Source organism: Acinonyx jubatus, chromosome D1 (genome assembly GCF_027475565.1).
Source record: "Acinonyx jubatus isolate Ajub_Pintada_27869175 chromosome D1, VMU_Ajub_asm_v1.0, whole genome shotgun sequence".
Classification (NCBI taxonomy): Eukaryota; Metazoa; Chordata; class Mammalia; order Carnivora; family Felidae; genus Acinonyx; species Acinonyx jubatus.
In genome coordinates this window covers 46574384-46600254 of record NC_069390.1, presented here as the reverse complement: position 1 = coordinate 46600254, position 25871 = coordinate 46574384, and the positions used below count along the sequence as shown (strand labels likewise).

The 25871-nt window shown below is 45.6% G+C and overlaps 1 protein-coding gene across 3 annotated transcripts in view; it reads right to left on the bottom strand.

Annotated features, from left to right (window-relative positions):
- GALNT18 (polypeptide N-acetylgalactosaminyltransferase 18) overlaps positions 1-15138 on the bottom strand; it is a 351336-nt gene extending 336198 nt beyond the window's left edge. Inside the window, exon 1 of one of the 3 annotated variants that reach the window (XM_053203481.1) lies at positions 14417-15138. In XM_053203481.1, the coding sequence (XP_053059456.1) occupies positions 14417-14651 (235 nt within the window). In that variant the 5' untranslated portion in view covers positions 14652-15138. Of the gene's footprint in view, positions 1-1240; positions 3216-14416 lie in introns of those variants that run through there. The other 2 variants (XM_015068718.3, XM_053203484.1) reach the window with 2 other exon arrangements.
- Between the last annotated feature and the right edge of the window lie 10733 nt (positions 15139-25871).

The window sequence follows — 25871 nt, the reverse complement described above, 5'->3', positions numbered from 1 at the left end:
CACTCCCTGCTAATCAAGAAATGGCAATCGCCCAGGAGGTTTCATAGTTATTTATTACAATTCTCTCTAGTAAGAAAGCAAAACCATCCCTCAGTTTTCTGCTGTCACTAGAATCTTTTTCACAAGCACTTTAAATAGTTAAGTACTAAAAGAAAAAAAAAATGTAGAGTGGAGCTTCCTGATGTGAAACTACATCTATCCTGAGTTGTAAAGAATGTATATTAAAATTATATCACACAACAAAATACACATTTTGCAGAGGGGGTAGAAAGAAAAGATTAAATTGAGTCTCCCTGACAATTGTCTTAAATCACACCTTCCTGCCTGCAATCGAAATTATAAGTCACGTTGCTTGGAATTAAATCAAATTCACCCTGGCAGGAAGATAGGCTGACGTGACTGCAATTCTGTCAGCAGGTCAAAACACACACACACAAAAACCCAAGTCTCTCCTTAAGGAGACTCTCTTTCCGTCATCAGGGAGAGTCCTTCCCATCCATCACTGGGGAAATGAGACTCTGACCAGGTAACTGGGCACCTTGCATAATTCTCCCACCAGCCAAGCTTCCTACAAACATAGCACATTCCTGACATGGTCTGCTGCCCACTGCAATGCCAAGCGGGTTTTACAAAACAAATATTTCTCTACAAACAGGAGCAGGTCCCCAGGCTGGCAGGCTTAGAATTTCAGAGAAGTAGGCAAGTCAGACGGAGACACTTGAGTATTAGCATTAGTTCGGGCTCCCCTCTCATCTCACTTCTGACCTTCTCAGGCTAGATGTAACTGGGGAAGTCTTAGCATACACATCATGTCTAATGGCACTGAAATGGGCTTCAAATCTGCTATTCTAGGCATTACAACCAGAAAATACATTCCTGATTGTGTTTTCTATGTGAGCTCCAAGAAGGAAAGATAGTGGAAATGAAGGAAAGAGGGAAAGAAGGAAGCCTGAAGAAAAGAATGTGCTTCCTGCCCCTATGCCTGCTCCATGACAGGCAGGGTGGGGGTGCTTTCCCGCATGGCATCTCATTTCATCAGCACAATGATCCCACAGTGTTTAGGGAGCAACCGCCCTCCTTTCTACAGCTGGGGAAACTGAGGCACAGGACAGTGAAGAGACTTGCCCAAGGTCACCCACCCTGAAAACAGCAGCACCGATTCCAGCCACTGACTGCCTGCATGCTTTTCCCCACATTAAATGAGAGGCGCAGGTAACTGCTGGTTAAGATCTGAGCTTACCCTCTCCAGATCTTCCCTGCTCCACTCCTCTTAATCCTCCTCATTCTTCCGAGATGTGTCATAAGCCCCAGTTCCTCCAGGAAGTCCGTTCTGATGATGCACTCTTCCAGAATTCAATTTTAACCCTCATTACACTAGTTAGCTTGCAAAAGATCTTCAACGGTTTCTTGTATTGTCTTCCAGGCCTGATTATGAGCTTCTTAAAGGAAAGAACCATGTCATATATATTTTTTCATCTCCTGACATGCCTGGCACAGAGTCAAGCCCTTGCAGAGTGCTCAGGGAGTAGCCACAGAACAGCCTGGATTGATGCCTTTACAAGCTGGGCTTCTCTGCTAACCCCTGCCCATAGCTCCCCATTTCTCCCACAGTGGCCTACAAGGTCTGCACAATCTGCTCTCCAACCAGCACTTCTCTGGCCTCATCCCCCACCCCTTTCTTCCATAATCACTCTGCTCTGGCCACACTAGCTAACCCACGGTTCCTCAAACATACCAGGCACATTCCTACCCCAGGGCCTTTACACTGTTCCCTCCACCTCGAAATCTCTTCCCCCAGACAGAGTTCACACCTAACTTTCTTCAAGTCCTTGCTGACAGGACAGCTCCTGATCATCTCATTTAATTACAACTCCTTTATATTTTTGTCTTTGTTCCACTGATGTACCCTCAGCACTTGCTAGGCACTCAATAAATGCTGGTTGGATGATGGAAGGGAAGGATCTGAGCATGTGACCAACAGAAAGCAGGAGTACGTATCAGGTCACTGTCAAATTCCCAATCATATTGGGGAAGAATAGGAACTTGGAAGCAGGTCTGCAGTTTCTCCCAACCATCTCATGCCCCACCCCCAACTGCTGGCACCCTGCCAGGATCCAAACTAATGCCAGCCTTGGAGTCCACCTCCTATATCTGCCCACAGAGGTAGGGGCCCACCGTTATATCCACTTTACCTGAATATTCCATTTCCTCAATTAAATGGGAAGTTCCTGGCAAACTCGGACATGTCTGCTGTTTCTTTTGTGTGCACCAGTCCCCTCCATGGTCCCCCACCCGATCCCATGCCCTGAGCCTGGAGGACCCCCAAAAACCTTAGGTCTGAGTGAGTGGTGGAGATGGGCTTGCTCACACTAAGTCCTCTCCTGAAAAAAAATGATACTGTTGGCTTCAAAGGGCCATGCCCTGGAACCTCTTTCAGCTTTCCTGAGTGTTCAGTCCCAGCCAGCTCCTGGCACAGGCATCCTCTTGTGTCTCCAGGGAAGGATACCAGCAAAACAGCCACTTGGTAACCCATCTCAAGGCCTCGCTTCTGTCATGAATCTTTCTTCCAGTATCATAGGCAACCTTTCTGCTGAAAGTAAGGGATAAGCTTTTTTTCTCTTGATCAGCATCGCTACAGCAGAAAAACAAGAGGATCCCTGACCTATTACTAAGGGGCTTAGCAAAGTAATGGGGTTTTACCTCTTAGTAAGCACATAATCTTGGACAAGTTAACTACAGTTGCTGAGCCTGGATTTCCTCATCTGTAAAATGGCACTAACAGCATCCCACAAGGTTCCTTACAAGGTTAAAGTGATGTAACACATGCAAAGCATTTAGCACGCAAGAGATGCTCAACAAACATTAATTCTCTTCTTCCTCCCATCTCTTCTCCAGACAACTTCAGGCCTATTTCTACAACACTTCCTCACTGGTTTCTTTTTCCAACTTCTGAATCTTTGATAAAAGTCTCTTGTATCCACTTCCCATTAAATTTCCCCTCGAATATAAATCTCCAGATTCTAGTAAAATATTTTTTTAAAAACCTGGCCCAGGCACCTGGGTGGCTCAGTCGGTTAAGCATCTGACTTCGGCTCAGGTCATGATCTCACAGTTTGTGGGTTTGAGCCCCACATGGGGCTCTGTGCTGACAGCTCAGAGCCTGGAGCCTGCTTTGGATTCTCTCTCTCTCTCTCTCTCTCTCTCTCTCTCTCTCTAAGATAAATAAACATTAAATTTTTTTTTAAAAAAGCCTAGCCCAATTATAGACTTGGAGGGTCTACATCATAATCCCTACAATGTATACTTTCCTCCAAACAGTCTTTTAGAAAATAAAGCAAATCAGAGGATCAGTTTATTATTAAGCTGAGATTTAGATGTGGAAGAAACCAAAATGTTAAAAGACTCACTGTTCCAAGCCCTTGAACTGAGAGGCAGGTCTAAAGCCTCTCCCACACATATATCACCAACCCCCCCCCCTTTCCTCTGTGGCTCCTTCTGTCCCATCAGGGAAATATTATGATGATTAATTAGACAACGCCTGTCCCGTTGGTCAAGATCCTTTGAGGTGGGAACCACATAAACACCAAGCATCATAACTGCAATAAAAAGAAACCAGAAAACCCCTCAGCTCTGGGACCCTAACCAAGGCAGAGCTAAATAAATCTGGAGCAGAATATCAGGAAGGATCTTCCACATGGATAATAGAAAATGTCACCAGCATAAACAGGAAGAGAGATTAGTTCAATAAAGGAATAAAGGCACATTTGCGGGTCTCAAGTAAGATTTTTGCTTACTTTTAACTTCCCAGCATATAACTCACAAGGTTATTAATACAGACTCCTACTGTTTTGGGCAAATAAACAGCTGCTGATGTTTTGTGCCCAAACCACTTTATTAGAGCTTTCCTTTACAGCAATTGTTTTTTCCTTTCCAAATCCTAAGAGGCTCAGACAGTTAAAAAACAGAGTGCCAAGGCGGGAGGAATAACAAAGGAGAGAGGAGGCAGCCTGTGTGGGCAGAGAGAATGGGGCAGGGGCTGCTGGGACCCTCACTGTCCTCTTTACTACTCTTGGACAAAGTCAACATTCAAGAGCAGAGACCAGAAGACACAGATAGGGTGCAATCACAAGGGCTATTTTTTGCCCTGATGCTAGGAGCTGCCATTAAACAGAATTTAACAGTGTGAGAAGATAAGGATGACCAACCATCCAGGTTTGCCCGGGTTCGAGGGGCTTCCTTGGAGCCAGGAACTACAGTTTTAAAATAGGGAAAGTCCTGGGGCACCTGGGTGGCTCAGTCTCTTAAGCGTTTGACTCTTCATGCGAGCTCAGGTCATGATCTCATTGTTTGTGAGGTTGAGCCCTGCATTCAGGCTCTACACTGACAGAGGAGTCTGCTTGGGATTCTCTTTATCTCTCTCTCTCTCTCTCTCTCTCTCTCTCTCTCTCTCTCTCCCTGCCCCTCCCCCACTCACACGTACTCATGCTCTCTCGCTCTCAAAATAAATTAATTAATTAAAAAACAAAACAATGCCCAGGGAAAGTCCTGGGCAAACGGGACAAGTTGATCACCCCAGAAGACACACGACTCTGTCAATGGACAGGAAAGCACTCAGCATAGCGCCTGGCACACAGTGAGCGCTCTCTAGTCCCACGTGGAATTGGAATGAGCTCTAGCTTGCCTCGGGCACCTTCTGCTTCTCCTGCAGGACAAGTTCCTGGGGGCTTATGATGTTCCTAGTAGATCCACAATGATCCAAGAGAGAGGGCTCTCCACAGCTTCTGGAGCAGCACCTTGCTCACCCTTCCAGAGCGAGGCCTCTGCCTCTGGCACCCAACCTTGAGGCTCCTCACCTACATAAGGACAGACCAAGCCACCTGCCTGGCACACCACCCCCACCAGTCCCCCACTTGCCCTGAGGCCTCTGAGCTTACACTTGAACACAGTCTCCAACAGAATGATCTCCTGGTCCTCTCTCTGTGATTTTCACCTTTTTCTTTTTCTTGTGTAGGGAGCATATATGTTAGAAAGTTCCCTTCTTGTCTCCACCACGTACCAGTGTGTGACCTTGGGCAAACTCTCTAAGTGTCTATGTCTAACTGTCCTCACCTCTAAAACTCTCCGTCCACGTTGCAAAGGTAAAAAGCAACCTCGCATGGACAGCATCTAGTCCAGTCCTTGCCACACAGGAGTTCTCTTTCTCCGTGCCTCCTGATATAATCAATCTTCAATAATTGATATGCCTGTTGCTCTTAAAATAAGCCAAGGGTTTGGCTAGGATTCTCATTTGTCACTTCTGAAGCTTCAAATCCCCTCTTAGCTTTCTTACTCTTATATTCATTGGCTCAAGCAATTTTGGTACTGTTCTCCTAAGTCCCAGAGGCTATTAGCCTGACACTTATGGGTCCAGGATTCAAATCCTGTCCTGCCCAGGTCCCTGAATTACCTTCCCATTTTTCTGGGATCTCAATGGCCTTTAAAGGTCCATCCCAGGGGCGCCGGGGTGGCTCCGTCAGTTAAGCGTCCGGCTTCAGCTCAGGTCATGATCTCGCGGTCCGTGAGTTCGAGCCCCGCGTCGGGCTCTGTGCTGACAGCTCAGAGCCTGGAGCCTGTTTCAGATTCTGTATCTCCCTCTCTCTGACCCTCCCCTGTTCATGCTCTGTCTCTCCCTGTCTCAAAAATAAATTAAAAAAATACGTTAAAAAAAATTAAAAAAAAAAAAAAAAGGTCCATCCCAGGACACAGAGATGGATGGGCAAAGCAAACAAGTCACCAGGGCTTAAAATGCAATACTCAGCAATCTTAAACAGGGCTGCACCTCTGTCTTAAACTCTGGACAATGGCTATTCTAAAGAGGTGGCCCTAAGCCTCCTCTTCAGACATCATTTTTCATTGTTCTCATCTGTCCCAAGGAGAGGGGTGCAGATATCACTCTTCTGGATCTTCCCAAACACAGTACTTTGTGAACTCCTGAAGAGAAGCAGTAACAAAACGTAGCCCAGAGAACCATCTGCTGGCTCTAACACCATTTCACCAGTGGCCTCATACGGAGAGCCTGTCACAGTCTCATTGGGACTGCACACTTAGAACTTTCACAAAGCTTCATTAAGGGCAGTTTCATCTCTGAAAAGCAAGCCTTCACAAAACTGATGGTGAATGATGGGCAGTGAAACAGCTACATCAGAACCCCATACCCACTAGAACGATTTGTCCTAGCAATATATTTTAGTCCATAATCCTGTAGTCGGCAGGAGGTGGGGGGAGGGGGGAGGAGGAGCCCCTGGGTGGCTCAGTCGGTTAAGCACCTGCCTTCGGCTCAGGTCATGATCTCACGGTTTGTGAGTTCGAGCCCCACGTGCTCTGTGCTGAGAGCTCAGAGCCTGGAGCCTACTTCATATTCTGTGTCTCTCTCTCTCTCTCTCTCTCCCTCCCTCCCTGACTCGCATTCCATCTCTCTCTCAAAAATACACAAACATTACAAAAAAATTTTTTAAAAGAAAAGAAAAAGACATAATCGTGTAGCCAGCAAAACTACCCAAGCGTTAGTGTTCATATAATCAGGAATCCTCTTGCTTAAAGTTCCAGTTGGCTGCACTCAGCTGGGTCCATAAAAAGTACACAGCCCCACAAATATGACTCCAGGACAGCAGTTGTTCCCGATTACTACCACAACAAATTTTAGATTGGAACAGTTGTACAGTGATTGGTCGTTAACAATAACTAAAATACCAAAACATACGAATGATTAAGTTTAACTAGTAAGTTGAAGGGATTTCAAGGTTATCACATTCTCTTGCATACTAATCCGCTTCTTGAGTGGGAGGAAAAAGGACAGAGTGAGAATGTGTGCACCGTGTAGGGACATGCTCCATCCTGGCCCCACCCTGGGGCGTGTGCCCTGCATGTGAAGGCATGCGTGTGAGGAGAAGGAAAACATTCAGCGCTTCCATACTCACACACTGCATTGTGGAACGGAGCTGCTCCACCCCCAAAGGCAGACTGAGAACTGATAAGCTGGTAATTGTAGGCACCATGGAATAATCAAATCTCTACCCAACTCAAGGACCCCCAGCGCCAGAGAGACATTCAAGGCCAGCCTGAAAAGTGAGGGCAAGCAACACTCATATCATCTGGATCATGAACCAGCAGACCTAGCCCCCTCCACCCCTTGCACTCTGTTGCGGTTGCCCGTCTCACATTTATGGGCTTCTGCCCCTCCATCTTTATGTGTGATCCTCTTTCTTCCCAAATCCCATCTTACTGCCTTCTGGCCACATTCATCACTCATTCAGCCTGGTGCTTCCCACAAAGAACCTTCTGCGCAGCATCACCTCCTACTAGACTGCCTTCCTATATGCTTCTCCACAGGGCAGCCATCTCTCCTAGACTCCTGGACAGGACCCAAGTAATGAAAAAGGGCAACAATCCTAAAGAGACCCTCAAGCCTCCAAAAGGCAATGGCCCCAAGGCATTTGGCTTCCCAAGTGAAGTGAAGTCAGAAATTCTACAGGATGGTAATGAAGATGGTCCAGTGACCTTGTGTGTGGCTCTGAATCCTATAAATACCTTTGGAAAAACACAGACCAGCATAGCCCAAGTGACTGCAGCTGACCTTCAAGGCCCTCAGACCAGGAAACCAGACTGTGGTTCTCCCACATTTCATTCTGAATTCTCCTTGAGATTCTACATCAACCTACTTATCAAGGGCAAATAACAATCTATGTCGAGTGAGTGGGAAAGAATGTGGAATTCATTTATTTTACAGCCTACACACTTGTGGATAAAAATGAGAATTCTTTGGCCATGGGAAAAAAGTTGTATTCTTTGGCAAGGTTTCCCGACTCCATGAAGATGCGGTCTGGGGCTATTAATAAAGGTAATTGGGCCCAACTTCTAAATCCTGCTCTTGCACTCTCAAAATATCAATCACTGTTACTAATATAATTTCACACGCCATAGTTCATTCCGAAGGAAAAATAACTTTACTATTTAAATGACACCCTTTCCTCAACTAAACTCCACAAGCACTCAGAAAACATCATATCCTCTTCTTCACAACCATGCCAAGTCAGGGATCAGATGAGAAGGACACCAGCCAATTCTAGGTGACATCCAAAGGTACAAGGGACAAAAAAAAAAAAATCTCCCCACATCCAGACCTAGGACATTTTCTGACTTTTAGGGGCCACAAATGGTTTGTAATCAGAGCAAGCAACCTGTTTTTAGTGACATAATATACATTAATATGTATATAATATGCCTAACAAACTTTTAGGAAACAAAAAGCAGTTAATAATCCATTTCTCCCATTGTTGGGATGATCTTGACTCACTGAAGTAAGATAATGGATTTAGAAATTAGTCATATAATGTAATACATTATTAATCACGGTATTCAGAAGGGTAAATAGATATTATAAAAACACTACCCAGGAATTCAATTTCCTTTCAGATGTGTTTACTCTCTTGAATTCTTTATGCTACCATCATCCCTCACAAAAATATAATAGTCAGGCCTTTTTCTCCCAAAACAGTGATTTTCAACCTTTTCTTTAAAAAAAAAAAAGCACAGCCTTTTAAAAAATAAAACATTCTATAGAACACCAAATATAAGGCATGTGAAGGAGGAGATACACTGGCTGCGAGGAGGAGAGCATGTGGGTGCAGGAGGGGTCCAGGAGACTTCAGTTGACCCTTTTATTTGTCAGGTCCCAGATCCAACCTTCCAGAAGCTTGGGGCTGCTTGGGGCCACAGTATGAAAATTACTGCCCTAAGTCATCTAGGTAAAGCAAAAAATATGTACATAATATAGAATACAGGCCGTGTGTGTGTGTGTGTGTGTGTGTGTGTATAACTAGTGATCTATGTAAATATACCATACATATATATAATATACAAATCACAAAACCTGACATCCCAAGAGAAAAACTGGCAAAAGACACTAATACAAGGTGAAAGTAACAGGGGGAGGTGGGGGGGGGACAGTTATTAAGTTCTACAGTAATGAAAGAAGTACAAATCAAAAGAACACTTAACAGTGATTACCTTTGCCCAGAAAAAGTTAAATGATACCACCAATGCTGGCCAGGTTCCATGAAACTGGTACAAGAATACATTGCAAGTGGCTGTGTAGCAAGATTTTAACAACAATCGTTCATTAACCTATTCCTACTCTTGGAGTCCGTAGTAATCCCACATCTGGAAATAGATCCTTAAAGATAGTTGAAAAGAAGAAAAATGAGGTGGATATGTTCATTTCTGCATTAATTGTAGTGGAAAAGCCAATGTTCTGTAATGGGGAAGTGGTTAAATCAATAATGGTTATACCGATGGTGGAATATTATGCAGTCATTAAAAATACAGTACAAGTTCTCTTTAAGAACCCTCTGCTTTGTCACCTCTCCTAATGAAGCATGCTTTCAATCCCCCTGGGAAACCAGCCCCAGGATGCCTTTGTCCTTCTGTGTCAGCTTTTCTCTCCCGCCCCCACTCACATCTCCAGCTCAGGGCTGAGTTGTTTGGCTACCAACAGTCCTCTGGGTTTGTTCCCAAATGTGTTTTTACCTTTGGTACTTGTCATTGTAACAGAATAATTTAATTTAATTACATACTCTGGAAACCAATGGAATATGACTGCTAAAAAGATGAGAGCTGTTGTTTCTAAGAAAATTAATTTAACTGCTTTGCAAAGACTTTATAAAGCTAGTCACTGAAATAGCACTCAAATTGCATGTGAGCAAAATCACTGCGAAGGATGAGGCAAAAGTCGTAGAAATTCAGGCTACTACACAGAGGCTGCTTCATAAGCATCTTCAAGTTCTCAATGAATTTTAAAGGAAACAGAAGTAGAGATCAGTCTTTGTAAAATAGCACATTATGTAAGTGGCTTATGCAAGGAAGAAGATCAGAAAGGCCCCCGCCGCCCCGCCCAATGACGAGCCTTGGCCTTAACATCAAAAGGCTGGCAAATGAATGTACAAAATATTCAAAAATAAAATGAAAATAAAATACTTAATGCAGATATGCACTATTTTGTTTTATTCTCTTCTTTACTCAGTTTTTCAATTAACTACCTTAAAGCCCAACTGTATTGAGTAAGAGGGAATCTATTGTTCTTTAAAAACAAGTCCACAGTGGCAGGGTCCGGGAGTGTCTTGATTTACTGTCATATCCAATGTCACCTCTCCACTGTGCTACCTGGCACATATTAGATCTCCAATAAATAAAGACTGAATCAATATACTATGTAGCAAACATGAAAAAATACTTCTAACAAAAAACAAGCTGAAAAAAGGTGAAATATGAAATTACATGCAAACCATGACTACACCTTTTTTTTTAAATACGGAGGCAGATGGGAAAAGTTAGAAGGGAAGGCTCAAATGCAAAATAGATGTGTTAACGTAAAATGAATTAAAGGCAATTTTATACATTTTTAATTATTTTATTTAATATTGGCACATTCTTTTACAGATTCAAAAAGATACTAATCAAGAAAAGGAGGGGCGCCTGGGTGGCTCAGTCGATTAAGCATCTGACGTCGGCTCAGGTCATGAACTCACAGTTCATGAGTTCGAGACCCACGTCAGGCTCTAAGCTGACAGCACAGAGCCTGGAGCCTGCTTCGGATTGTGTCCCTCTCTCTCTGCCCCTCCCCCACTCACACTCTGTCTCTCTCTCTCAAAAGTAAATAAACATTAAAAAAAGAAGGAAGGAAGGAAGGAAGGAAGGAAGGAAGGAAGGAAGGAAGGAAGGAAGGAAGGAAAAAGATAAGGAGAAAGCTGTTTCAGTTTCTACGGGACTTCCAAAATAAGACAGGAACCAACACTGAGTAGGTTCCAAGCTCTCCAAAACACAAGCTGCCTTCAACACACCCTCTGCTTCATCCGCCTCACCACGTCCAGCAATCCCATCTTTCTCCTCCGAAGAGTGAACCTGTACGAACACTTATCTCCAGCCCAACAGGATGCTATTTTTGAAATCTGGAGCTATCCACCCTCTCGCTTACCAACTATTTGAAAAAAATTTTTTTTTTCAAAACTGCAATTTACATTCCCAAGAGATTCCCAAACACCATCTAATTAAATCATTCAATCAGAAAACAAATTAAAATGAAATATCACTGCAACCCCCAAGAGGAAAATAAACTTTTCAGTCATGACTAGAACAGACCTCTAGGGTGATGCTCCAAAGCCTCTTCTAATTGCAAGGCCTATGACACATTCTGCAGAACATTTTGTGACATTTGCAGTTTCCGGGACAACTTTCCTTCCAAAGCAAAAAGAAGCCTCAGCAAGGCTCCAAAGCAAAACATTCGTTTGAGAATGGAAACGCTTTCATAAATGACTAACCGGTGCACTGGGTATCCACATTATACACTCATTCATTCATCCATTCATCTATCCAACACCTACACTCTACAGGATGTGCCAGGAACTGTCCTGGGTATTCCACCAACACTTTTTAAGTGAACGTAACCTCTGCCTCTCAACATAAAATAAAACAAAACCCAGAGCTTTCTGAGTTTACCTATGGAAGAGTCTCAACATGGGCAGGTTCTGACTTCATCATTCCTTGGGCATCTTCTGAGGTCTCTAACTCTGACACCCTCTTCCATCATCAAGTAACTCCAGGGGATCGCTGTTTCCCCTGTGAGCTGCTGGCCCTCTAAGGAGACAGTACAGTATGTGGTGAAGAACACAGACCCTGAAGCCAGATGGGCTGGGTTCAAATCCCTGAACTCCCATGTATCAGTAATGTGACCCAGGCAAGTCTTTATCTCTGTCTGTAAAATGGAGTTAATACTACCTATTTTACAGGGTTGTGATGATTAAATTAGTCAATATACATAAAGCCCTTGGAATAGTGCCTGGCACATAATGGGCGCTATATAATTTTCAGCCATTATCATTACCCCTTATTCTCCTCTCCCTCAGCTCAGCACAGTAAGCTGGATTGCTCAAAAGGCTGTACTAACTGGAGGAAACTTAACCGTGAAATACACATGAACGGTCTATATCACTGAGTACCAGGGTCTGACTGTCCTTCCCTACCCTCTGCCTCCAAAGAGTTGCACTTGGCCAGTCCCAAACTTTGCAGGCCTCTTAAACATAGATCTCTAAATTCACTTAATCCCCTGAATCCTAGCTCTGGATGGCTCTGGGGCCACTGGGAGGGCTGTCACTGGTCACACTACCCTATCACGGCGCAGCCAACCAAGTCACCTCCACTCTCTGTCTCCCATCTAGCCTTCCCCAAGTCACTGACACTTCCCCACCCTCTAGAGCCTGTGGCTTCCGCCTTTCTGTCCTGAGAACCTGGTCATTTCTGAATATCCACAGGAGTCCTCATATACAGTCAGGGCACATACCCAAGAGAACCGGACCAACGTATGTTTTAAGAATCCTGTTCTCTCTTTGCTTCCCATCTCTCCCAATTTTTTCAGGTATATATTTAAAAGTTCCGAACAATGTGTAGTTATAAGGTTTCCTGGGAACAAAATCACAAAGGCTCCTTTCAGCTTTAAAACTGCACTCACTTTCAGGTAGAGCCTTATAAATCATGTGACATGGTCCACATTCAATATGATAGGGGCTACTCTGTGATGAGCTCATGGGTTAACAATGTCTCCTCACTGCTTCCCAAAGCAGTACCTTGCTCACCTCCTCCCTGAGCAGACTGGAAAGCACAAGAGAATCATTCTTCAGGAATATATATACACACACTCACGCAGAATCTGTGAATGAAAATCTCTCAAAACCTGTGGGCAAACTGGAAACGTCAAAGCAAGGTATGGCCTTGTGTCTCCCTGGGAACAGTCTGAAACACCCTGGGGCAAGCACTGTACTTCTATTGCTGATTAATTTTCAGTCCAAACCTACAGGATGGAAAAGGTAAGAAACAGCAGCAACAGGGGCCATCAGATAGATAAATCGGTCTGCTAAGCCCAGTTCCAGTTTGAAAGGCAGAGGTAGGTATGAAGGAGAAGCTGTCAACAGTCTCCTTTCGAGGGAAGTGTCCCTAAGCCATGAGCTTGCTTTGAAGTCATTAGTTAGAAAGCACAAGGGATATGTACACCTCTCCTGCACTCACCTGGACCTCCCCTGGGAAGGAACTATTCTGGACATGTGGGGTTACCGTGGGAAATGTGGACGCAGCGCCTATCTCTACCCTGGCAGGGGCAGCAGGTGCAGACGCCCACGAGTAAACAAATGAAAGTGCTCCCGGGGGAGAAAGCCTTCCATCAGCTAGATATTTGCCAAGATCTGCTAGGTAGTGGACCCAGAGTCTGCCTGGCCTGCCAGGTTTATAGGTGAACAAGGTTCCCTGCCCTTCAGAAGCTCACACGCTGGTAGAAAGCAGGGGAAGTGGGGAGGTGACGAAAAGAGAAGTGTAAACGGGTGAGACGCGCGCGTGTGTGCACACCCAGTACCAGTGCCCCGCGGAGCTCGGACAAGGTTGCATCGGGAGGGCTCCCAAACGCCATCCTCCCCTTGACCCCAGCCCTGACCTAGATGGAGGGCAACCACCTCGTGCAGCCTTAGACTCAAGAACCACTCCGCGAGAGTCTGTCTGCTCCGCCCCAACCGCTCCCTGGGCCTGGGAATGCCCTGGGCCTGGGAGTGGAGCTACCGGAGGCAACGGCTTTCGCCCGGCCCCGCGGGGAAGGTGCAGCCCAGGGGGGATTCTCTCGGTCCTGGGCGGAGGCGCCACCGCAGTGGACAGAGCTCCAGGCTCCCGTGCTTCTTCCACGTGTCGACACCTGCTCCTGGAGAGGGTCCTGGACCCGCTGGTTGTGGTGGGGGTGGGCACCGCTATAGGTTTAAGCGGCACCCCTAGCCACAGATTTCCCCTACAGGTCCAACGGACCTGTGCGCCTACGGACCGCGCACAGCAGGGCTGGGGCTGGGTCTACGCAATCTTCCTAGTCCAGGCTTGTCCCGCAGCCTGTGGGTTCTAAATGCCAAAGGCTGGGGCCGCGCGAGCATCTCGCCGTGGGCCCTTACAAGGGACCAAATGAGCTCGACTGTCCGCGCCCGCTCTCTCTTGTACACACACAAACATGCACGTACACACTCTGAGCCGGACCTGTGTGCGATCCCGAGAGCCGGCGAGCAACCAGCCCGGAGTCTCGGGCACATTTGGACACGTGCGCAGCGCGCCCCCACACCGCCAGTGAGCTGCACACACCCGCGCGTGGAGCCCCGCGCACACACGTGTGCCCTGGAGAAGCGCGCACGGCCGCAGACAGCGAGGGTCCCCCATGCAGGCAAGAGCGCACACCCAGCCCCCCAAGCTTCTGCGGCCTCAGACCCCGCAGCTGCCGGCTACATGCGCACCCGCCCCAGCGCACCCGGCGCCTCGCTGGGCACTCCGGGGCCTGGTGAGCGGCCCAAGTTTCCCGGGGCGCCCGTACCTTGGATATGCTGCTTGATGACATTCTCCAGGTGGTCTAGCCGTTCAATAATCTTCAGGGTGTCCCCTTTGTCTTCCTCCAGCTTCTTGTCAGGCGCCGGCTCCTGCCCCCGCACATACACGCTGGCGATGTAGTTGGTGACCCAGCCCACGTAGAGCAGACATATGATGTTGGTCATGCCGCTCAGGATCACGCAAGTGGACACCAAAGTTTTGGTCTTCCTGGTGCACACCATTCTGGGCTCCTTCCTCCATATAGAGCTCCCGGGGGACCCTCCTCGCCGCGCGCCGGCACTCCCCCGCGCGCGCACACCCCCTCGCCCGCCCCGGGGCGCTGGACGCCCGAGCACCTGAGTCCCAAGGTCCTCCAACAGCCGGAGCTGCTTGCGGTGGAGCCGCCGTGCCCAAGTTTGGAGCTCCCGCCGCTGGCCACCCGGAGAGAGAGCTTGACAAAGGAAACGAGGTGGATTTTTTCCAAATTAAAAATCTCCTAGCCCTTCTGGAAGCGGTCACGGGTGGCCGGCAGCCGCGCGCCCGGATACGCGCGTCGGGGAAACTTTGCCACAACCTGGGTCCACGGCCGCGCCGTTTCCCATCGCCAGCGCGGGGTGCCTGGGCGGTCCGACCGGCCCGCGCTGCTGGAAGGACGGCGACGGCGGCGACGACGGCGGCGGCGGCGGCGGCAGCAGCGGCGGCGGGGAAAGCAGCGGAGCAGAGCGGCCCGGCCCCCTCCGAGCGACAAGCGCCGCCACCAATCGCGCTCCGGCTCGGGAGAGGGGCCGGTGCTGCGCTGCCGCGGACCAACAGGGAGGGCGCGCGGGGCGGAGTCCGGCCCCCGGGCCCCACCTGCTGGCCGCCCCTGGCTCCCGCCCTCCAGGGACGCGCCTGAGCTTCCACCAGCGCCCGCGCGGGCTGCCCCAGCCTCGAGGCTCCCGGAGAGGCGCGCCGCCAGCCTCAGCCCCTAGGTCGGCAGATTCCATCTCTAGGGGAATGCTAGGGGAATTCTTGCTCTTGCGCCGGGACCTCTGGTCTTTGCAGGGTCGCGCGGCTCAACGCCCCTCGGCGGGGCTTCTCGCTCTGGTCTCCCCGGCCGGCCGACTCCTTGTCCCTCTTTTGAGCCGCCAGGAAGCAGAGAGGCCGGGGAATCATGGGCCAGAATAGTCTGACTAGCCTTGCCCTTGGTCAGGCCCCGTGGGCATCCACTTCTTCCATAGCCTTACTCCAACCTCCGCCTGTCCGACGCCCTCTGTCCTCTGGCCTCCTGCATGGCTCCAGGCTTGGCAACTGCCAAAGGGGCTAAGCCTCCCAGGAATCTCCTAGAAGATTTTGGACCACCACCACCATCACCACCAACCCCCTGGAAGATTTTTGCCCCATCTAGATTTTTTTTTTTTAATGTCTGCACAGCTCCCAAGACAAAACTGTGTCCTGTAACCCAGTTGTCATCCATGTGGGACTAGGCTCATCTCGGTGAATAGGGAAATTCTGCACAGAAAGGGGAGAGGCGATGCAGGGGCATTGGGGGCAGACTATGTTCTCTGTGAACTGTAAAGTCCTTATGCATGCTGTTTGTAATTGATGTTAGAGAGGACAGAACTGTGACTGACAGCAAAGGGACATGGCTGGGCTCTAATGGCTGAGACTATTTTATTTGTTATAAGAGCAAATACACTTATTCATATTATCCCCTTCTGCTGAAGTCACTTCTTTTCAGCATCTGAATAGAATTCCTCTAAACAAAGGCTCTTTAAACACAGATTTATATCCTCTTCTCCATCTGTGGGTGCATTTCCTTGGCCTGCAGAGTCAGGGAGCATCCTGCTGCATAGCCACCTTGTACATCGGCACCCCAATGGGCCATGGTAGTAGTACCCACAGTGGCTCTCTCAAGTGATATTTTCTGGATTCAAGGAACTGGCCCCACAGAGGAGGGAGGGCACAAAACCAAAGAAGGGGCACTTTATGGCCATCAGCCAGTGCTTTGCTTACAAAACCCCCAAAATACGCTGTGATACCAACTGGAAGATTTCTCTTTCACACAGCTGGAAGCAGGTTGGGAAGAGAGAAGAGGAGAACAGGATATATGTGTCAATATGTATGAGAGGAGAGGACACACACACACACACACACACTTATCTTTTTCTGGGAAAAAAAAAAATCAAGGTAAAGAAATCTACAACCAAGAGGGAATAAAACCTGCCTCTCCCTTTCTCCTCCTCTGGAAGTATAATCAGCTCACAAATGAAGGGTCTGGACTTTCTTCCGGTTTGATGAATTTACAAGCAATGGCCTTGGATACAGTTAGTGGCAAAGGTCTAATTCTTTCCTTCTGTCATGCGCCTTCTCCCAGGAGGAGCTCCAGAAGTTCATCTCTTCCCAGGATCTTCCTAAACCTCCACAGGGCTAGACAGAAAGGAGGCAATACTCGTTTTTCACATTCTTACTGGGGGGGGGGGGGGGGGGAAGCCCCAATTTACAAGGTTTAAGGCAAAAACAAAGTGGATTGTGTGACCTCAAATTTTTGTCCAGCCGATCTCCTAAGATAATTTGTAACTGTGGAGGGGAAGAATACAACAAAAGAATGAAGAACAGGCTCTCCTCTCTGAAAGGTCACAGGGTCAAGTTGACCAGTTCAAAGAATATTCACTGGAGGGGCAGCCCAACTCCAGGACTCTAATCTCAGATCTACCACTTATTAGTTCTGTGAGGTAGGACAAATTTTAAAACATTGCTGGGGCTCAATATTCCCATCTGTCAAAGGAGTTGTTGTGGAGGAGTTGTTGTGGAGATTAAAATGAGAGAATGCACCAGAAAGGGCTTTAATTAGTGCAGGACACATAGTAGGTGCTCAGGACATGGTGAGTTTCCCACAGAGGATATTGTCTTTCCCCTGCTGGGCCAGAACTTACCTCCATGAACTCCATCCCACTGTTTAGCAATACAGCTGACCCTTAAACAACATGAGTTTGAACTGTGCCATCCACTTACATGCGGAGTTTTTCAAATAAATACATTACAGTACTACAAATGCATTTTCTCTTCCTTATGGTTTCCTTAATAACATTTTCTTTTCTTTAACTCACTTTACTAAAGGATACAGCATACAATATATATAACATACAGAGTATGTGTTAATTGACTGCTTATGTTATTGGTAAGGCTAAGGTCAATGGTAGGCTATCAGCAGTTCAGTTTGGGGGGAGTCAAAAGTTCTACTTGGATTTCAGCTGTGCAGGGGGTCAGCTCCCCAACCCCCCTGCATTGTTCAAGGGTCACCTGTACTTGGTTTCTCCACTGAGCAGTATCAGTGCTCTCTCCCCTGATGGAAGCTAACAGGAAGTAAAGCTATAGGCAGCAAGGTGCTATCTTGTCTAGCTGGGTTCCAGCACATTGGCCATCTATTCATAATGTCTATTTTCACCATCAGTAGTACAGTGATATGCATTGGTTGATAGGATGTTCCATATGGGAAGCTGGTTTCAGGGACTGTTGCCTGCCATACCCTCAAATTTCCACTTAAGACTGCCAACTCCTTGGGTTATAAACAAGTGAACTGGAAGGAAGCACAAAGACTTTAGCCACAAAGGTTTTGTAGTCACAAGGCCAGAAAAGAGCCTCCATGTAAACCCTCCTGTAAACAATACATGGGCTGTATTTTTAGCCCCCAGTTCAACTACATTAAATCCAGCAAGTAACTATTGAGCCCTTGAGGGTCTGTCTGAATGACCAGTTGCTCTGGGCCTTGCCTAAGTTTACCCCAGACATGTAGATACAATTGGAGTCTCACAGTCTCAATATGGGCCTCTTCTGAGCCTGGGAAGCTGCTAAAAATCATCCTTGAACTGGAAGAATGTTTCAGATTCTCAAGTTAGGTCATTTATCTAACTCCTACGTGTTTCCTCACCTTTATTTCAAATAAATCTTACTTCAGGGGAGTACTGTGAACTTAATCAGATAATGGATGTGAGCAAGCCTAGCAGAGACTCCAGGACAGCGTATTTCCCTAAACTTATGCCCAGCATTTGGACCTGGGGTTTCCTTCCACTCTTGCTCCAAGAGAAAGTGAGTACCTTGAAGAATCTATAAAAAGGGCTGGAGATCCTTGATAGAGTCTCCCTGGCACAATCTTTGGATTTCAGCCATCTTTTATATTGTGTAGGCAGCTGCCCTCTTCATGTGATTTCAGGGGGAGCTAAGTAGGACTTCTTACCCACCAGTCCAGCCACGCTATCATCCCACCAATTAGCAAGCCTTCATTGAGAATATCCTTAATGCCAAGGTTGGAAAAGCCAGTAATTAATGGAGTTTAACTACTGGGTGATTAAGTTCTGAGTGGGATACCCTGCCTGGGGATTAAAAGGATCAGTGGACCAATCCTGGCCAATGGCAAGGAGTCCACTCACCACTCATTGGAGAGAGATGTCAGTGGTCATCTGTACCCACCAGATGGCAGCACCATGCAAAGCCTTGGGGCCAGAGGTGTCCATTGGGATTTGGGGACTCCAAAGGGAAAGTGGGCCCTAAAGGTAGAATGACTCAATCCTTGGTCTGGCTTCATGGCAAGTGGGGTTTCCAGAGCCCTAGGAAAAAAGAGATTGTTGGGGCTTCCAGCAGGGATGGATGCAAAGTTCAGAGACAAAGGCTGTGGAGGAATAATAGGAACAAGATTGGATTCTTCCAAGCCACAGGACTGAGATGTCACTGAAGGAAGGCACACTTCTGGGGGTGGGGGGAAGTGGAAAGGTGAACAAAGAGAAGAATGTTTGTTTAGTACCTACGCTGTGTCAAGTCTAGTGTTTTTCATGTTATCTCTTGAACACAGACTAGGGAGCCAAATAGCTAGGCTCATAGTCCACGTCTGCCATTTACTTACTATGTTCTTGGGCAGGTTACTTAACCAGTCTGTGCCTCAGTTTTTTTACCTGAGAAAATGGGGAGAAAACTGTTGTTTTGAGAATTAGATGAATTCATGTATATAAAGCACATTAAATGCACTCTATAAGTATTAGTTCTATAAAGTGTTAATACTATCTCTGATCAACAAAGTATCTGAAAGGCAAATGAAAGGAGAGAACACAAGCCACCAGAGGGAATTTTCCTCTAACTAGGAGCAAAAGGTCCTAGAAATAGACATTTGGCTCTTCTTTTTTTTTCAAGTTTATTTATTTATTGGGGAGGAGGGGAGGGGCAGAGACAGAATCCCAAGCAGGCTCCCCACCATCAGTTTGGAGCCCCATGTGGGGCTCGAACTCACGAACCATGAGATCATGACCTCAGCCAAAATCAAGAGTCACATGCTTAACCAACTGAACAATCCGGTGCCCCGGCTCTTCTTTCTTTACCTTATTGAAGAACCCAGAGCAACTCCTAGCTGAAATGCAGAGCAGATCCTGACAGGAATCCTGCAACCAGACCCATTTAAGCATCTGTCCACTTATTCACCCACTACATATCTCTGAGTACCTGCTCTGGGTTAGACCCAATGTTAGGTACAGGTAATTCAGAGATGACTCACAGAACTGCACCCCTGCTATCAAGGAGATCACTGTTTAGTGGAGGAGGCCCATAAATAAACAAGTGTAATATAGTCTGATAAGCTCTATCTGACATACCATACCAGAATCAAAGAGAAGGGCACCAGCAGGTGATTAAGGCACCAAATTCCTCCCCAACAAGTAGTAATGTAATTTCTGAATGGCTCCACTTCCATTCAATCACTAGACAGCTTTGCTGGGCGGGAATTTGTCCTTTAGACCTAGAGGAAAATATTTGCAAGATATTTAATTGACTAAGGACTGGTATCCAGAATATATAAAGAATTCATATAAACCCATAAAATAGGCAAGAAAATACACAAATGGAAAAATGGGCCAAAAATACAAGCAAGCAATTAACTAGAGAGAAAGTACAAATATCCAAAAAATACAAGAAAGGATGCTTAAACATGTAAAAATCGGGAAATACAAATATAGACACCATATCTCACCTATCAGATTGACAAATTGAATGTGATAATTAGCAAGTATTAGAGAGAAGACAAGGAAAATAAGTACTCACATATCATGCTGGTGAAATCATAGTTGGTACAATCATTTTGGAATGCAATTTGGCAGTAATGATGGAATTAAAAATGCACATACTCTATGACCTTGTACTCAAAGTATGGTCCATGGGCCAGAAGCATTAGCTTCACCTGGGAACTAATTATCAGGCTCATCCCACATCTACTGATTCGAAATCTTCATTTTAACAAAATCCCCAGATGAGTCATATATACAATAAAATCTAAGATGCAATACACATGAAACTGTTAACCATAACCTTTCTTTGGGAGAAGAACCACAATTAAGGAATGTGGCCAACTTCTGAACTTGTTACCAGGCTCATCTATAATGTCTGATTTTTTACTATGAGTATTTCTTAATGTAATACTTCTGAAATTCAAGTTATTATGTTTATAATTTAAGAAGTAATTCCTTTGGTTGTGCTGAAATCTGCTTCATATTGGTTGCTGCCCCACTTGTGACCTGAGGTATACACACACACACACACACACACACACACACACACACACACATAATTCTTGACCACCTCATGCTATGTATTGCATGCATTATGTATGTTGCATGTATTCCTTATTGAAAAAGTAAAAGGAATCATCAAGGTACATAACCACAATCACTATTTAGTGAGAGCAGGAATGTTATCAACCACCACCTCCTTCTTTTGCACATTCAGAGCCATTTCTGAGTTTCGTGTATTTTACATAAAAGACATTTTTATAATGTTGTCTACTAGGGAGACAGTAAAAGATTTTATAAAAGTTTTGACTTACTGTTTCTTAAAAGAATGCCCAGTACGAGGTATGTTGATTAGGAAAGCAGTAGAACATAGTGGTTACACACATGTAACCAGACAGTCTTGGGTTTGAATTCTGGATCTACCATTTACTAATTCTATGAATCTGGGCAAGTTACTTAAGTTCTTGTATCTCAATTTCCTCATCTATAAAACCTAATATCTACTTCATAAGGTTGTTGTGAAGATTAAGTGAAATAATATCTGTAAAGCTTGCTACTTAGTCTGTGGTAAGCACAGAACAAAGGTTAATTTCAATAGTACTCAACACTTTTATTTAAATAATAAATCATGGTATCTCATTTCCAATCCATAATTATACATATCATGTAGCACATATTCAGGAGCATAACCCTTTTGTAGCCCAAGGACTAAGTGTATATTTTTAATGTTGCTGTCACTTAAAGAGAGGAGTATCAGTATCTAAGTAGAATCAAGTAGAACTACACAGAACAGTGATGTGTCTTGTTAGACCACCTATATCTGTAGGGCAAGTGGGGAATACTAGTACTTTCAATCATGGAACACTGTTCACACATTTCTTGATCTTCACAACAACCCCATAAGGTGAGGTATTATTATGCCCATTTTACAGATGAGAAAACTGTATCTAAGGGCAAACACTAAAACATGGTAGAGGGCTTCTAATTTCAAATCCAGTACTCTTTCCATATACCACAACCCTCCTAGGGATCTCTTAAGGGGTATCTATATTCAACAAAGGAATTACTGGCTGAGTAAGACTCAAAAGTAAGAGACTTCCTGGGAAGACTTTTCATCTGCAAGGAGGATTACTGAAAACAGAAGCACCTTCAAAACCTAGTTGAATGTTGTCCCCAAGCAAGAAAAAGAGCTGCTAATTTTTTCCTTTCTGAATGAGTGAATCTGGTTGGCAAAGATGAAGAAAGGGAGTCACATTTATTGAGCACTTACTGATAGCAGAAGTAGAGTCACAGATTTCCTCATGCCCATGGAAGAACTCTTGTGTGGGCTTTAGGAAGGCAGGAAGAAGAGGGGGTGGGATTGCGAAATGCCCCCCTCGCTTAGGAAAATGCATACAGACTATCCCAATATTGGGATACAGAAATATTGGGAGGCAGAAATCTCCTTCAGCTGCTTCACAGCACAGAGCTCTCCTTCTAAAGCCTCCACAGAATAGCACAGGACCCATGTGAAGGCTTGATGGTGCCAGCCAGGCATGAGGAGAAGCGAGTGACCTTTTCAGGGTTGGTGTATGGTGGTCTGGGGCATTATTGGCCCTATGTAGGTTCTGTACTTTGCTGCCAGCCAGATGGTAAATAAAATATTCAACAGACACACAACCTTCTCACAACAGTGATGTGACTGGCTTATTCAGAACAGAATGAGTTCTGTAGAAAGCACAAATTGCAAGTGGCAAGAAGCAGCTGGGAGATAGTCAACAATCTGCTTCCTGTGACAGAGCCAGAGACCAGAGATGGGGACAGCTTGCATTTGCAGCAGGGCCAGAGTCCCTCTTCAGAGAACTGTGGAATTTGTCATCAAAGAACTTCTATATACTTAGTTCCAAAACAAATGCAGATGCACAAAAGTACAAAGTACTCAGACGGATGATTCCAGATAAAATAGCCTCAGCAGGTGCCAATGGATAGGCTGATGTGGCAGAATGTATTCACAGATACCCATATGATCGCTCTCCTGACAGAGCGCAAACCCAAATAGTGTCTAGGTATTTGCTAGTGATTCTCCAGTCTGCCTGGGCTCCTTAATCCGGGCATTTGCAAGCATGATGAGTGAGCCGACAGACTCCCGAACAGAGTGCTTAGGACCCCATGCCCTTGTGTAGTTTGACAAAATGGCAAACGCCTTTCCATCCCACGCTAATTTCACTGCAGGGTCTCCAACGACTGTTGAATGGGTAGGCCCAGCATTTTACGGTTGTGCTCATTTATAAAGCTTATTTCTGTAAGTCTTAATAGTTAACATTCTTATTTGTGATGTTGCTTTCTGAAACCAGAACACAACAATGCAGATTCATTTACTTTCCAATAAATTATTTTAAAAATTCCACTTTGCACTCACTCTTCAACATTATAATCATCTCCAAGATAACTCTCGATAGTGTTTCCAGTGATTACTATGTGGTTAAATCCAATGGAATTTCTCAGTCCTCATCTTACTTAACCATTCAATAGGTTTTGACATTGCTAACTTTCCCTCCTTTCTTAAAACATTAAATTTCCTTAGCTTTTAGGACAAGATGATCTCCTGGATTTCCCCTTGCCTCATCCCATTGCCAACCTATTCTTTGTTACTTGGCCATTAAATATTGTAACTCCCCAAGATTTCATTCAAGCCTCTCTCCTCTTCTTCCTCTGTTCTCTCCGGCCCTAGCCAATTTCATCTACACCCAAACCATCAATTACTCTTTATAGACATATGATTCCAGCCAGGTGTCTCCTCCAAGGTCCAGACCACTATATCTACATCCCTCCTTATGACTCAAAAGTATCGCCATCAAAATGACAAAACCAAACTCATGAGCATCCCCTCCTGTCTGCCTTCCCCAATCTGGTCCTCTTCCATTCTTCCCCATTGCAAGGTAGGATGACATCCATTCATTTGCATAAGCTGGAATCCCAGAAGTTATCCTTTACAATTCCCTCTCCTCTGCTCCTCATGCCCAATTCATGACCAGCTGGTATTGGTTTAAATTACTAATTGTGTCACAAATCCTTCCATATCTCCCCATGTCTTCTCTATGACCTTAAGTAAACTGCCTTCATCTCTTACCTGGACAATTAACTGGTAAACCACCTTAGTCTATTGGCTCCCGGAGGGCAGAGATGAGTCTCTGAGTTTTACTGACCATAGTAGCCTCAAAGCCTATCATTGTACACATAAATATTTAATAAGTTAAAGAATAATATTTTTTACTTAAATTATGTATTATCTGATAGTGTCAGAGAACAATAAATCTGACCTATAAGAATCTCCAGACAATTGAAACTCGATTTCTTTGTTTTTTTTTTTAATTTCAATCCATTTGAATGGGAATCTTTCTAAAATATACAAATGTGTATTCCTTTTTTTCTTCTAAAATGATAAAATTAAACTGCTGTTACTCTCTAATGGCAATTATGTATAGATAGAACTCCAAATAAATGCCAGTTTATTATAATTAATAAGGTACTTTAACAAGTTGCTAGATTTATGATCAATAAACAGAAATCAATTGCTTTTCTACACTCCAAAGAATAATTTGAAAACAATGAAAAAAATTACATTTATCATAGCAACAAAAAAATACACCTAAAACTCCAGCAAAGGTTGTGCAAGAGACATCATAGTTCCAACTGACTTACTTCTGATGGCCATGGTTTCTAGCCAGAATGGCTTAACTGAGTAAAAAGTTGAGGTCCAGAGCTGCCTTCTCAGAAATGCCCAACTTTCTGCTACCAAAGCTTTTTCTCCTAATGAGCCTCTCAAATGGAATCTGAATGTCTCAGGCAACTCTTGTGCAGGTTTCAGACCGTTTATTAAATTAACAATAACAACAAAATAAGTTACCTGAAATAAGAGAAGTTCTTCAGGAGTCTTTCATCAACTTGGCTTCCTGGCAGTACATCTCACCACCCAAGCAAAACCAAAAGGTCAAGTACGAGTCTCAGGGATGATGGAGGGTTCCTGACCACCTTAGCCTGAGGGCCCTGGAGGGCTTCAGTCTCAGACCAGAGAAGAGCCAATCCAAGTCTCCACAGCCAAGGCACCTCTCACACTCAATACAGGCTAAGGCTCACTGTTGCTGAGTGAGGGGCCAGTGAGGGGCCCAGCGAGGGACTCAGTGATGGGCACAGTGAGGGGCCAGTGAGGAACCCAGTGAGGGACTCAGTGAAGGGCATAGTGAGGGGCCTAGTGAGGGGGCCTGTGAGGGACTCAGTGAGGGGTCCAGTGAAGGGCCCAGTGAGGAGCCTAGTGAGGGACTCAATGAGGGGCCCAGTGAGGGGCTCAGTGAGGGGCCAGTGAAGGGCCCAGTGAGGGACCCAGTGAGGGGCCAGTGAGGGGGCCAGTGAGAGACCCAGTGAGTGGCTCGAGTCATGCCCATGCTGGTGAAATTACTGAGGGACTATTTATACCCTGCGCTTCTCTGAGGAGGTTCCCTAGCATCCTTGAGAGACCTTTCTAGGTCCTTCAAAGACTGCAACAGCCAAGCTTCTGAAAAACAACCGTGCCTATCATGACTGCTTTGTTATTTTGCCCCAGCTCATGTGCCAGGTGTACCGATGAGAGGTCAGAGGGTTTGACCAAGCCCCAGCCCCTCTACTCTAGTGACTTCAGGATGGCCACCATCACAGAGGGAAACCCAGAGCTGGCCTTGGACTCCAGGGTTCAAGATGATGCCATTTTGGGATTAGTCCAGTGGCAACTCAACAAGTCACAAGCACTGCTGGGAATGTAGAATTGCCCTTTTTTTTCCCCTGACTTTTTAAAGAGACATTAATATCACATTTTGTTGTTGATTCAATTTAATCTCCCAAGTTACCAAATGCAAGGCTGAAATAAGCAGATGTGGTTGGGGTAGGGCTGTTTGCCTTTCCATTGAATAATCCAACCTGCTG